The sequence below is a fragment of the Corvus hawaiiensis genome, chromosome 4 (genome assembly GCF_020740725.1).
Source record: "Corvus hawaiiensis isolate bCorHaw1 chromosome 4, bCorHaw1.pri.cur, whole genome shotgun sequence".
In the NCBI taxonomy this organism is placed as follows: domain Eukaryota; kingdom Metazoa; phylum Chordata; class Aves; order Passeriformes; family Corvidae; genus Corvus; species Corvus hawaiiensis.
In genome coordinates, this window is record NC_063216.1 from 59,162,876 (window position 1) to 59,177,804 (window position 14,929).

At 37.4% G+C, this 14,929-nt stretch overlaps 1 protein-coding gene across 5 annotated transcripts in view; it reads right to left on the bottom strand.

Moving 5' to 3' along the window:
- The window catches only part of GRM8 (glutamate metabotropic receptor 8), a 323,188-nt gene that overhangs the window by 40,913 nt on the left and 267,346 nt on the right, over positions 1-14,929 (bottom strand). For all 5 annotated transcript variants that reach the window (XM_048300929.1, XM_048300928.1, XM_048300932.1 and 2 more), the window contains one exon: positions 2,626-3,561. In XM_048300929.1, coding sequence (XP_048156886.1) covers positions 2,626-3,561 — 936 coding nt within the window. The remainder of the gene's footprint in view (positions 1-2,625; positions 3,562-14,929) is intronic.

Consider the following 14,929-nt stretch of genomic DNA (forward strand, 5'->3'; position numbering starts at 1 on the left):
AGGTGAGAACATGTGAGGGAAACAACATGGAGACACCAAGGTCAGTGAAGAAGGAGGGGCAGGAGGTGCTCCAGGCTCCGGAGCTGAGGTTCCTCTGCAGCCCATGGTGCAGACCATGGTGAAGCAGCTGTGCCCCTGCAGCCCATGGGGATCCACGGGGGATGCAGTGATCCACCCGCAGCCCGTGGGGGAGGTGCCCGTGCTGCAGCAGGTGGATGCCTGGAGGAGGCTGTGATCCAGTGGAAGACCTGGTGGAGAGAGATGGCCCTTGCTTCCAGGCTGGAGCAGCCTGTCCTTGGAGGACTGCACCTCATGGAAAGAGAGACCCATGCCACAGCAGTTTTGGGAGGGCTGTGTGCCCGTGGGAGGGGCTCACGCTGCAGCAGGGGCGGTGCGGCTGCTGCTCCTGAGAGGGGACCCACGCTGGGGAAGTTCAGGAGAGCTGTCTCCCGTGGGAGGGACCCCACGGCCTCACAGGGGAAGACTCCTCTCTGGGAGCAGCGGAAGAGAATCTCAGTGATGCACTGACCAAGCCCCCATGCCCTGTCTCCATGCGCTGTCGGTGGGAAGCAGGGAGGGCTGGCGAGCGGAAGGTGCTCTAAGGGCTTATTTTACTTCTCATCACCCTGCTCTGATTCTGTTAGTAATAAATTCACTTCACAACTTAAGTTGAGCCTGTTTTGCCCTTGAAGTGTTTCTCCCTCTCCTTATCTCACTCATGAAGCCTTCATTAATTTTTTTCCTTTTCCCTCCTCTGCCCAGCTGTGGCAGGGGAGGGTGAGCGAGCGACTCTCGTGGGTGCCTGGCATTGGGCCACTGTCAAACCACAAGACCTATTCAGAGAAATATTTTAATTGTATGGAATATGTAAACTGTTATGAAGATGTCTGTAAGACTCTGTGGGGAAGCATGTTTTTATTTGCAGAAAAAAGTAGAAGCACTTTGAAAAGAATTATTTGAATTACAGAGCTACTGTATTAGCATTTTTCCCTCCTGAAATCATTATCTGAAGAAAAACAAATCATTTAGATAGAAAAAATGCAACTAACAAGTGAAATTTAGTGTTAGAAGCTGTGTGATTTAGCATCATTTGTGTATTCGGTCTTGGATTTCATAAAAGAAATGCCAAAGAGAGGTTCATTAATCTTATCTTTGGAAGTTGAATCCAAATCATCCTTTACTACAAGGCAAGGTAAACCAAAGGAGTAAATCGAAGTCACTGCATGGTCGCCAGCCAAGAAATATATCCTATTTCAAGACTCAGTTCTTTTAGTTCAAGTACTTGCCATAAACCTGATTGGACCAAGCTGTTAAAAGTACATTTATACAAAAAAACCTTGTTTTGACTTAAGCCTATACATATAAAAAAGTCATAATTTAAAAACAATTTACCTAAACGTTCTCCTATGTCAAATGAGATTTTTTTACTTACTCTATCTGTGATAAGCTGTTACCTTGGTACTCACTTCCCCTGACTTAATCCAAAAAGTCGTGAAAATAAGTCTGATCCAATTTAGTAAGCCTGCTTCAATTTTTAGTGAGGAAAATGGTTTTTTCTGCCACACTGTCTCCCCCATACAATTCTTCTGTTTGAAATAGAAAGTGTTTTATCAAGGTATATAAAACTGTTGTTTAATTCCACAGGCAAGGGTGCCCTCTAATCTAGAGACATGTCAAATCTTTGCACAATTATAACTGAACACATGCCGACTTTTCCAATTAAATTAAAATGTGTATTTGAAAACATTATAAAAAACACTTGCTAGAAGGAAAGACAAGAATTTATGTAAAAGACTGTTGACTTTAATTTCTTATTTTTAAGATTTTCCATATATCAAATATTTGCCATTTTGAAGACTGATGCTCTTATTATTGCTTTTCCCTGCTTAACTTGTCATTTTCACCACTGTCAGCTCAATAAAAAACTCACACAGTCGACATTTACCTCTGCCTTCCCATTAAAACTGAGAGGAGAGTTACGTGTCTGACATGTTTTGCATCCAAGTATGAATTATTTAATTTCTTATTAAAATATCAGGAAAGTGTTTTCTTTTTGCACTGATGTAATAATTAGTGAATTATGTCTTATCTGATTTGACACACACTTCATTTACCATTTATTCTTCCTATTCTATTTTTGGTTCTTTTAAATTTTTTTTAAACTTTTGTGTGTCAACCAGAGACAAAAGTAATTCTTTTCATTCTGCCCCAGCATTTTTCTTCATTATTTTTGACAAATGTAAGTTGATCTTAGATTTGTGGAATGCAACCAGTTCTATCAGATCTGTGGATGATAACAAAGATTGATAGTGCTTCATGTAACAGGCCACAGCATCACTGAAGGGCAATAACAAACATTAGAAGAAACAGTCATTTAAGGTTATATTGAGAAATTGTCAACATTTTTATGCCCGTCACACAACAATCACAATCAGCTTCTTGTGTTGATATATAGGAAACCTACCTTTTGAAACATATACCTTACTGTGAATTCTGACAGTTTGTTTGCCATTATCATTCAGAATTACTCATTTGTAAGAGTGAAAACATTTTAGTGCTGTAATTATTGAGAGATGAAAATAGAAAAAGAGCAGTGTCTTGATATGTAAACATATCATCACTTACCTTCTCTGCTGATTGGGCCGTACCAAAAAAGATTGGAATGAAAGCTAACCAAATTATGCAGGTTGTGTACATAGTAAATCCGATGGGTTTTGCTTCGTTGAAGGTCTCTGGAACCCCTCTTGTTTTAATAGCATAAACAGTGCATGTGACCATCAAGAGAATACTATATCCAAGGGAACAAATGAGAGAAAGATCTGAAATGTCACATTTGAGAACTCCTCTGGCATTTTCTGGTTCAAGTGTCCTCTGCTCTCCATAGTCTACGATGGTATGTGGTGGATCGATAGCAAACCAGATGAAGACTCCAATAAGCTGCAAGGATATGAGGCTGAACGTGATCACCAGCTGAGAAGCTGGACTAATAAATTTGGGAGCTGTGACAGATTTTTTACCTTGTTCAAATATTCTGTGAATTCTGTTTGTTTTGGTAAGCAGCGCAGCATAGCTGAAACACATGCCAAGTCCTAAAAAGATCCTTCGAAAGGAGCAGACCACTGTATCAGGAGCTGCAATCATTAAAAAAGTAATGGAGTAACAGAGAAAAATGCCAGTCAGGAGCACATAACTGAGCTCCCGCCCAGAGGCCCTGACGATCGGTGTGTCATTGTACCGGACAAATGTCACAATCACAAAGGTGGTGGCAATTATACCGAGAATAGCTATGAAGACAGGCACGATGGCCCAAGGAGAATGCCACTCCAGTTTGATTATAGGGATAAGCTGGCAATCCGTACGGTTGGGATTTGGTCTTTTATTAATGGGACACAGTTCACAGTTGAATTCATCCACCTGGTAATGGTACCCCTCACAGCGCTCACAGTGCCAGCAGCAAGGCACTCCCTTCACGGTTTTCTTTCTTTCCCCAGCTTTACAGGGCAGGCTGCAGACAGATGCAGGATGTGTGCGTTCTCTGTTAGCCCACTGCATGTCTTCTACCTGTGGGTATAAAAAATTAATGAGACTTCTATATTCCTTCATTTATACTATCCTAATCCTGGCCACAGGTTTGTCATAAATCACTACATGCTGACAGCACAAATACAGTTTACCATAATAAGAAACGTGTTTCTTTCCCTTGCACTGACTTTAAAAAAGTGTTAAATGATTGTGTCCAATAAATCATTCATGCCACAGGCTTGATGAGTATCATTAGTTTCTATTTACCTCTTTACTGCTGACCAAATTGACATCTGTAAAGATATTTATTAACTCCAGGCTAGTTTAAAAGCAAAAAAGCCCCATATGCAGTGCTGTAAAAAGTTAATCACATGCAAATATAAATATCAGTAGTTCTCAAACATTTAATTACAAAATAAGTCTATTTTCCAAGTGAGCTTCAGAGGAATTTCTGATAAAGAAACAGATTAAAATCTCCATGCATCACCTCTGGCAGAACAAAGAGTGCCAGAAAAGAAAGATCTGTGATGCCACCCCTTCCAAGAATGTGGGTATTTTATACTTTTCCACCTTCAAAGACTTGAAATGCTCAAAAAGTGTTTTGTTTACATTTCTAGAAGATTAAAATAAGTATATACTGCTTTCTGAGTAATAATGGAAAAAGATGTAATGACTATTGCTTTATTTCTCCTGATATAAAAAGTCCAGGGATCCTTTTGTAGCCCAGAACAATATAATCTTGTTTTAGAAATCCCAGCTTTCTCCACATCACCACATTAACAAAATATCCTTTTCTTCATCCACCTATCTATTCTTCCTGCATGCCCTGCAAATAAAATCTGAATAGGAAACTCTTGGATTTAAAGAATTTCCTGCTTAAAATTATCACTCAGTTTGGTGCCAGCTGTCCTTAGCCCACCCTTAGTAAAGCTGTGTTCTGCAGAGGTCACTGTGAGTTAACCAGAGCTGTGGGCGGGACAAAGCCACTTGTAGGCACCAGAACCACTCCTTGTTTCTCCTGGCCCCACCTTTCATTCCTTTGTGAGGTGGTGAGGGCTCAAGGACAAAGGACTTTCCTTGTTCTTGCCTATTAAATACTTAGCACTTTTGTTTCATCTGGAGTCTTTATTTATAAGTGAAACAGCAGTAACAAAACTTCAGGCGCCAGGAATGTTTTCAGTTCCTTCTGGAGGAGGACAGAATGAGGACAGCTTATAAAAAGGGATAATTTTGGCCTCTAAAGTTTATTTTTTTCAGCAAATTTTCAATAGATTTGAGAGGAAATCACAAGGTAGCATTGCTGGCCTTATTTGCCTTCCCCAGAGAGCCAGAGCACCAGTTACAGTACTGCACAGGGTGAATAAAGCAAGAAAATGCAGCCCAGCTCCTCATCTCTTCTGTGCCCCTCTGGTGTAGGACTTTGATGTTGCTCTCCACTCCAAGGGGCAAGCAAGGGACCACACAGCAACAAGGAAACAAGAGTTGCTCATATAACCAGCTCTGTGAGCCCTCAGAATCACTCTAGGACTTCAGTGGGAGGGGATCCTGAATCCCCAGAAGTCAACCAGGTTTTATATCAAAAATTGTGATGACTATGCAGAATACATCATCTGGTGCCTATGGAAAAGAAAATAATTTAAGCAATTCGTTTCCTAAAAAACACAAGAATAACCCAGTTTTGTATGAAACAGCTTTGATAGAGCTACAGCAGAGCACTTGACACACTAAGAAAAAATTCACCCCTGTTCCAATCTCCTGGTTTTAATCACTGAAATCCTCAAAGCTCACATTTTGAAATGCCTATTGTTTCATCTACTAGACGTGAGAGAAAACAGGCTATGATGAAATCAGCATGATAGGAAAGACAATTGTCCTTCATATTGTTGCTAGAAGAATAAATACAAAACTTGTGATTTAGTCACATACTACAATAGTGGGGGCAACAGTAGGCCATGGTCATTAATCCAGATCTGTGGATAAGTTTGGGATGACTCAGAAAGAACAGTACCACATATTGGCTAGATTATAGCACACGATACAGAATCACAAGGAGAGTAGACAACACCTTATCCAGCAAAAACTTAGAATGGCATGGACAGGCAATATCTCATCCAGCAGAAAGCCTGACAGGATAAAGCTTAGGTGTCCAATTTTCAAACACATTTGAACTAGCAAGGTGAGTTTACAACAGATCAGTATTTAATACCATGAGGCTACAGTGGTTCTTATCTGGCATTAAGCATCCTAAGGTCACATTTACTGTATTGTGAATCGATGGCTTAGGTAAGTACAGGGAATTCCCTTTTGACTTTTAGAGCTTCTACCTTACTAAAAAAAAATAATAAGAAAATCCTTTTATTTTACAGCTATTTATGATTTCACATGCTTTTGTCTTGACACTATTTTAATTGACTAAAAACATGCTTAAAATCGCTTCCTGGTTGGCAAAACATTAAAGTGCCTGAGGTTATGCATCACATTGGCAACAACTAATAACACAGTCCTACTTCTGAAGTTAACTAGTAAAGATTCATATTATGTTTTTCACTCTGGTACATCTGATACAAACTGCAAAAGATATAATTTTCAGCATATGAAGTTATATAAAGTTATGAATCTTGAGAAACTCACAGGATAAAGAATTTTTTTTTTCCTAATAAGTTAATTATGAATATAAGCACTATTGACTGGTTAGTGATAGAAAAATTCAAACAGGAATAGACTCTTAAAGCATAAAAAATTCTAAATCAATGTAGAAAATAACCAGAATGAATGGCTGGGGCAGGTGGATTTTACAAGGTATAAATCCTATGTTTTAAAACCTGGATTGTCTGGATTAATTTTCTAGGCACAAAAAACCCCCCCATATTTATGGTGACCTAGATTTATCAGAAAGCTTTTAAAAAAATATTATGAGTTCTTGCTCATTAGTTTTATATTTCATTTTCTATTTAAGAAGAAAGAGGATATATAGTCATGAAACATTGGCCAGTGTTTGAAAATTGAAAATCACTTCAAGATACTTGTACATCTGAGAAAATTCTGGCATTGTAGGATGTTAATTCTGGAAGTTTGTGGAAAGATGGGATTCTCCCATGAGCACAACCATCGACAACTCAGTTTATAGCTACATTAACAAGCAATGTGCCACAGTAAGAACCAATCGGCAGAGCAAAGCTGTTAATTCTGAGGACTTGATGTTCACATTGGTCTGTATTTGAATTATTCTGCAGAAGAAGGTTGTATTGACCTAATTTTAACATCAGTGGGCTGAACAGTGGTAATGATTAACGAAGATTGCTGGCCTTCTGGAAGGCATATTCTGTTTTCATTTCAGCCAAAAGCATCCCGGTTCACATAGCCCAAGACCCACTCCACAATGAATGAGTGTGCTAAGTGGGAATAATTAGTAGATTCATTTTACAAGCTGACTCTTGGTTGAAACCGGAACGCTGATGTGTGTATATTCTCAGATTGCTGCTTAGACAATCCTGTAGTAGAGGCAGAGGACACGGCAGGGGAAACTATACCTCAGAGTGAGCACTGGGCTTTTATTACACTTGAACATGTCTGTTAAGGGTTTCTGTATATGCAGCAGTTAATAACTGAAAAGCCATGCTAATTCTGGTCATCTGGTTCACTCCCAGCTGTCCACAACCTGCAGCAGTCTTTGCCTGTAATGTATTTTTGAGCTATTATTTTGCATACTATCAAAGTAATAAGTAAATGCAGTACAAAACATAATTAAAACAATCATCTTAAAGCTCTATCAGTTCTTTCATTGATGGTATGTATGAAAGATTTCAGTTTCTTGAACTTGTACAGAAGATTCACACATGTCAGTGCTTTTCTCTCTTTATGAGCTAGTACTATTGATCCCAGTTCTCTGAGATTAACTTTATACAATAAATGACAGCAGAAACTGTTAAGAAACAAGAAAACAAAGGAGGATAATTTGGGAACATAGAACAAGGGACAATTATAATTTTCAGAACTACTGAAAACTTGTAATAGTCAAGCTTTAAAGGGAGTTTCTGGATGCTCAGCCTCTTCTGAAGAACATAATTTTTAATGTAGACATAAACACTTAGCAGTGGAACTTTCAAAAGTGCCAAGGGGAACTTGCTCAATACAGCTAATTAATTTAAATGAGAGTTAAGTGCCTTGTCTGTTTAACTGCTTTTGAAAATCCCACTATGCTTCCATCTGCAGTTTTCACAAAATAAATACGTCGGAAAACTTGCCCTAAAGTGATCTAGAAGTTCAAATGTTACAAAACTAACTTCAGGGGATCTTTAGGCACACATTTCTAAAGAGTCTCATGGGGGAAAGAAACCAACAAAAAGGCCAAAGTCAGACAAAAGAAACACAGAAAAGAAGGTGCTTTTTGACATTGAAAAATGATTAAGTTCTGCATCTCTTCAGCTCTTACTGATTAAAATGTCTGGGTCTGCAGCACACTTTATACTGCTCAGACCCAGACAAGGCTGAGCAGGTCTCAGATTGTTAAGTAGCCTTGGGTAAACATGGTTTCAAGAAGACATTTTTTGTCACCTCATTTTCATGTGACATCTTCTAGATGCGGTTCACTACAGTATGATATATTACAAGGCAGAGTTTGTTGCTAAATGTATCTGACATCATCTAGATCAGCTGGACTGGGGTAGCCTAGCTCTGGATCTATTATTAGTAATGGTTTAAACATTATTTCAATTTTATTTGAGTAGCTTCTCTGAATTTTAAAGTGTCTGATAGATGGATGTGCTATAATGAAATGCCTCACATTTCCCTAAGATGTGGTTCCATTTCCTACTAGTCCAATTCTTACCAGAGTGAAAATATCAGAAATCCTTTGACAGCATCTCTGTAAGACATGTATTCATTTTCTATGAAATGCATCATGATACAAAAAGTGAATGGCTTCATTGCTCTTTCAATGGACATAAAAATCATCTCTACATGAGATATCTGCCTGATTGAGCTGCAATTTGCTTTAATGTGTTAAGATTTGTTCAATGTGAATTAAGATTCACAGTTCACTAAACCATTACAATGCAGACAAAATGCCATTTCATATCAAAACCAAATAAACACCTCTGTTCTTCATGGACATTACAAACACAATTCCCTATAATATTTAATAATAGAGCTAAAAAATTAATGATGTGAGAACTTGACTAAAAGAATACAAGGTTGACATGATACAGTAAGAACAGCACATTCACGTTCTTGTTACCCACATTCTTCCAATCATCAGGCAATTCATTCCTTTAGCAATGCCCTCAGCAACTGGAGGAGACTGATCGAAAATGTTGTTAATAGGTAAAATATAATTTCTGAATTATGTGTCCAATTTATGTGTACAAAACCATTCTGTTTCCCATTCTTAATTTTCATGGAGAAATGTATAACTTACTTAATTCAGCAACCCATGAACAATACAAAGAAAGACACCTGGACAACCTTCAGAGAGTTTTTCAGAGTGCATTGCTTGGGTAATATTTAAATGTTTCTGATTATGCTATATTATCACTTGCAAGAATTTTTATTTTTCTTTCAAATCTTAGAACCAAGGAAGGAAGGAAGGAAGGAAGGAAGATATTGTTAGTGGTGAAGCTTTGGTCTCTAACCTAGGACTTAGCCTATATGGCTCTGATACAGTCTGACTCTGTGACCCGGGGCAAATTTTTTAACCTTTTTGAATCTCAACTTTTCAGTCATGGAGACAAGCTGTCATGCAAACAGGAGGAGTGGAGGCACTTTCTCTTCAAATATGGGTAAAAAGTTCAAGTAGGGATATAACTGATATCCATCTCTCAGGTCTATAAGGTTTTTTTGCCCAATAATTACTTGCAATTTAGAAAGTCTGACTAAAACAACTTTTAAAACTGAGCAATATATTTTTAAAGAATTAATACTGGAAATTTCATAATGTGTCAGTGCTTTCTAATCATGTCAAAATTTTTCTTGTCTTCTCCAGTTTTCAGAACTGCAATATCACCAATCTCTGGAATTACTAAAATAAAGAGAATGTACTTTTATTGTTCCAAACATATTAACAAGTCATTCTCAGCTAGGGAAAAATAATTATAGGGAAGGATGCTCTAAGGCAATACATAAAAATTGAAAAGAACACTATAAAAAAATATAAAGTTTCTTATGTTCATAGAAGAAAAGTTTAAATACTTGCCTTGCTTTATTAATGCAAGTATGTTATTTAGTGGGCTGATACTATAATTTTGCTTCAAAGAAACCAACCCTACTAATTAAGCCATATAATGCATGACTGCTGAGTACTTATGTAGAGGAACACACTATGGTAACCTAAACCAGGGAATAATCATACCACTGTATCACAATATACAGAGAGTGTTTATTAGTGCTATACAGTCTTAAAATGCTAGCCTTTATATGGCTTGGGATCTATCTTACTTTTTTTCTTTTTAGTTTTAATTTTTTTTTTACCTTTACTTTTCTCCTCCCATTATTTGATTTCATCTCATGGGGTACAGAATTGCTGGCCCTAGCAGATACTTGGTACAAAGGCAGGAGGAGCTGCAGTGTAATACCTTCTTCAATTTGCCAGAAAACAAACATTAATGTGGTTGGAATGCTTGGAAAACATCATTTTATTCACAAATGCCTTGGGGAGTAGACAGCACAAAGTGGAATGATTAGCAGGTCATCAGGTAAACAGCTACTGTTACTACACTGGGTAACCACCAAATGGAATTTTACAGAAATCTAGTAGGCACTTCTTTTCAATATATACTTTTTTCTTTACTGAAAGCATGAATCACAATTAATTTTCAAGCTTCTGAAGATAGCCTCTTGATTTACAAAAGAGACAAAAAGTCACCCTCAACCAAATCAAAGAATCCAAGCAAACCAAAATACACTACCACAGAAATATCCTATTCTAGATGGCATTGGCAGACCAGATTTTTTGAAAGCGCTTTCAGTGGTCTACTTTCTATATTTTGAAAACATATAACTAGTATCAATGTATCAGACTGAAAATCAGGTTTCCAAAATTATTCTTTACACAGACCACCTTCACATAGACAATCTCAATCACATACCCTTACCTAGAGGCCCTTACATGTCCCTGACATGCACTTGAAGAGAATTTTATGAGCATTTACAAATAAAACTCATGATGTACACACAGGGATTGAATTCATTATATGCTATCAAAAGCAGACTGTGTCAATTCTTTGCCTATATAAGTAGACAAGTGTTTAAGAAAAGACTGGATGTGGCACTAAATGCCATGGTCTAGTTGACAAGGTGGTGTTATGCCATACATTGGACTTCATGATCTCAAAGGCCCTTTCCAGCCTAGATGACTCTGTGATTCTATCTCCACAAGCACTCAAATTAAAAACAAACAAACAAACAAAACCCCCAAAAACTTGGCAGATTTTGAAATAAATGGGGTTTTGAGAGGAAACCTTCCACCATCACACTTTTTTGTCAACTGACTAGTTTTGATCAGCTCTAGTACCGAATAATAATGCTTGAAGTACTTTTTTTCTTCCTGCAGTTGATCATGCAGAAATAGCCTGCAAGCATACCTTAAAGAATTTAGTGCTTTGAGAAAAGAAAAGGAGCATAGTTCTGGCAAAGAGTTTTTTAACATCACTTTGCTTGTGCCTGGAGAATCTCCTCAGTTCTGCCCAAGGACCATGACTAGTTTATTAGCTTAGTTGCATTTCTTGATGAAATTTTTAATACCCATAACCCTTGCTCCCTCCAAAATCCATTTCTTTTAGCCACAGTTACTGAAGTTAGAGCTGGCTTGCCCCAAGCCCAGTGCTCCATAGCTACTGTATTTCCCTCCAATCTGTGTCAGGTGCCTTTCAATTCCAATGGCCCTCAGATTCTCCCTCACTTCACAGCTCATAGTAGACAGAAGGAACACAAGGGGTTGAGCATAGTTGCCATTTGATTTTAAAGGAATTTAACATAGATTTTTTTTTAAATTTTAAAACTATATAATTTCATAAATCTCAGTGTTTCATGAAAAATATTCACCATGGCATGTTTTAATTTATTGTATTGGTTAAAGATGAGTTTAACAAAACAAGAGCTGTTGTCCCCAAACTCCTTCATGATGGTCTGTAAAAAAAAAGGTACTGGGCTGGACCTTTAGCTGATTTAGTTCAGCCCAGTAACTTTAATACAGTTATGCTAACAAGTTATTATTTCTTAAGAGGGTGACCTGTCACAGTTTTTATCTTTAATATTTAATTGTTTTAAAACTAGAAATTAGCCAATCACAAAAGCCCCAGTTCAATATGAAGAAAAAAATGCTGATAGGCTTGTTTTAGTTTTAATCGTACCCCATTATTTTTAAATGGCTTCATCTATTTCCTATTTCTTTATCAGAGAAAAAGGTGCTGTATGCATGAAACTGAAAAATGAATGCTTCCAAATTCCATCCTGCACAACCTTTCCTACAAATTAATACCGACACACAGATAATATATTCTTTTTATTCCCACACTGCTCACAGACCAAGATGTCAGTTGCACTAAGGGCTATACAAATCTACAAGAAAAAAAATGTGGTCTCAATCCCAAAGAATTCACAGTCAAACTATACGATAAAGGAGAGCAGAATATTGGCAGAATATAGAACAGAACATCCTAAAACTAATAAGGAACACAGATCAGCATGATAGTCAGCAGCCATAGTACACCTCCAAACAGGGGCTCTTTGAGGAAATTTTTGCCAAAAAACATTTTTAACAAGGGAACTGAAAGAAGAAAGCGGGGCAATTTTGCATCTATTTCCTGAGCTTTCCATCCAAGCAAAAGCAACTCCAAGATGGTCAGCACAAAGGCATTGGCTTCATCAGTGACCTCTCAAAGAGAAGCGTAAAACAGAGCTGAAATATCCTGTGCATCTTAGCTTCTAAACAATGGTTCAGCAAAGTGAAGCACTTGAAATTTTGGGAAAAGTTGCCCTCACCTCAGCAACCTTCATTGACTCTGACAGAGGAATAGACAAAATTGGCTGGAATTGCAGGGATCAAATTTATTTACTTATCACAAAAAAAAGAGGCACTATAACTAAACTGTTCCGGACACATTTTTCAACCTGTTTTTAGGGAAAAAAAGCTGTTAATATGTGTAGTACATTCTACCCTGAAACACTTCAAAATCCTAAACACCAGGACACTACTTTAAGATGGTTTCCCACTATAATGGCACATATCTTATTTACCAGCTCCTCTTCACAAAGAGTCAGATCTTTTCATGCTAATGATTTTGAATTTTCAGCACTACATAAACAACAGAAAACACATTGGCCCTTTAAACACAGTTCCAGACAGGTAGAAAAACCACATACACAAAATGTGTGAAAGTCTGAATTCAGAACAGGCAGAAAACAGACTGTATTTTATACTGAGATTTCCAGCAGCAGGGGAAGAGCGCTCACTGCCAAGTCTGTGCTGTTGCTTAGAATGAAGAGTCAATAATTAAATTGAAAATTCTGCAGAGAGACCTAGTGATCTGGCAGGAACAAAAACAAGCACGAGGAAGAAGTTTAAGCTTGAGAAGTGCTACAGTGCATTTAGTCAGGGGGAAAAAAACCAAACCAAAGCCAAAAATACTTCTTACTAAAGAAATAAAGGTGAAGATGTTCAAAATGAGAGGAAGTGGGGTTTCATATGGACTGAACATATTGGGATTTATTTTATAATATTTAAAGAATTGAGTAAATAGAAAGCTCTTGAGACTTTATGGGGAAGAATGGAGAATTTGCAAATGGGAAACCTTGTGCTTACATTCTGAAAAGGGAGGGACTGAAGAAGCCAGGGAATTATCAATCATTCATTTTGACTTGGATTCCAATAAAAATCCTGAAAGAAATAAACAAACACATTTCAAAAACACAGAGAAAAGAAACAAGACAACACCCAAAAGGGATCTCTCATCAATGAGCTGTCACATTTCCTTCAGTGAGAGGGTAACAAGCAATGTGGATGAGAGACAAGCAGCCAGGTGTCATTTATCTTAACATTAGAAAGATTTTTGACACCATCTCAAATTACACTCTCAGTCATAAGCAACCTAGTGAAACAGATTTAGCCCCTAAGGGCTACGTGCAAATTATATCAGAAAGCCACAGAAAGATAAAATTTGTAGTTGATTTACTCTCAGAAGGGAAGGGATGGCACAGGGTGTGGCTTGGAAAGGTCTGTTGTTAGTCTGCTGTTATTCAATATTTGTAATAACCATTCATTCAGTTTGGATGATAAAATAGAGTATACAATGATCAGATTTGGGCAGTAACACTGGAAAAGGCTGAAGCTATGCTGAAGGTCAGAATTCATATTTCAAATGATACTGCAGAATCTGAAAAAATGAAGCATGCAGTTTAACAGGGACAACTAGCAGTACATTATGGGTCAGGAAGGAGAGAGGTAGCAGCTCTTCAAAAGAAAAAGAGATCTCGGGGCTCTAGTAGGTTGTGATATATTGAACCAGTGTCATACTGTTGCAAAAGGGGAAAATGCCAGATAAATGCAGATAGATACAATAATCCTTCCCCTCTGCTCTCTACTCATGGCTACATGAAATTATGTTTCTCCTGTACTCTGCACTAGTGAGACTGCAGTCAGAACATCTTTTGGAGGTTAGATCGTTGTGTTTCCCTTTGAAGGAGAATCAGATGGGGAGTCCAGAGGAAATCAGCAAAGATCAGAAGCATGTTTAGAAAACATGATCTATGTGACTAAATTGAACAAACTCCTGTTGTATAGCCTGAAGAAATAACATAGCCTAGGAGGTAAAACAAAAGTCTTCAAATACATGAAAAGGATTCAATGTACACTGAATAAGATAAGATATAGGCTTAAATTATAGCAATAAGGAGTAAAATTAGGTATTTATAAACACTTCAGAGAGATAAGAGTAGCTAAAAAATGAAAGATAATGCCTTCAGAAGCTGCAAAGTCTTCACCCTTGGAACAACATAAGTGTAGAAGATGTTCACTTTATCCAAGGGCTAGAGAGTCTCTTGAGATCCCTTTAGCTGTCTTCTGTAATGCAAAGGCAGATTTCAGGTACTAAATATTTTGAGAAGAAATAAAAAGATTATAACTAGGCCAGATAAATAGAAAAATATCAATGTACTCTCATGACAACTAAATTCTTTAGGCAGTCTTTTGCAATTTCACAGAATACCTATTTAGGAAAAAAATATTTACAAGAATAAAGTAAATAAGAAATGGTAGTGATCCTACTTTTCCTATGTCTTGTATAATTAATGATGCATTTTAAATATTGTAGGGTAAATTGCTTTTGTTTATGGGAAAATGCTTCTCTAAGTGTTAGGGAAAGAAGGTCTTAGTAAAAGAAATCACCACTGCTGCATTAATAAACTGTTTTCCATA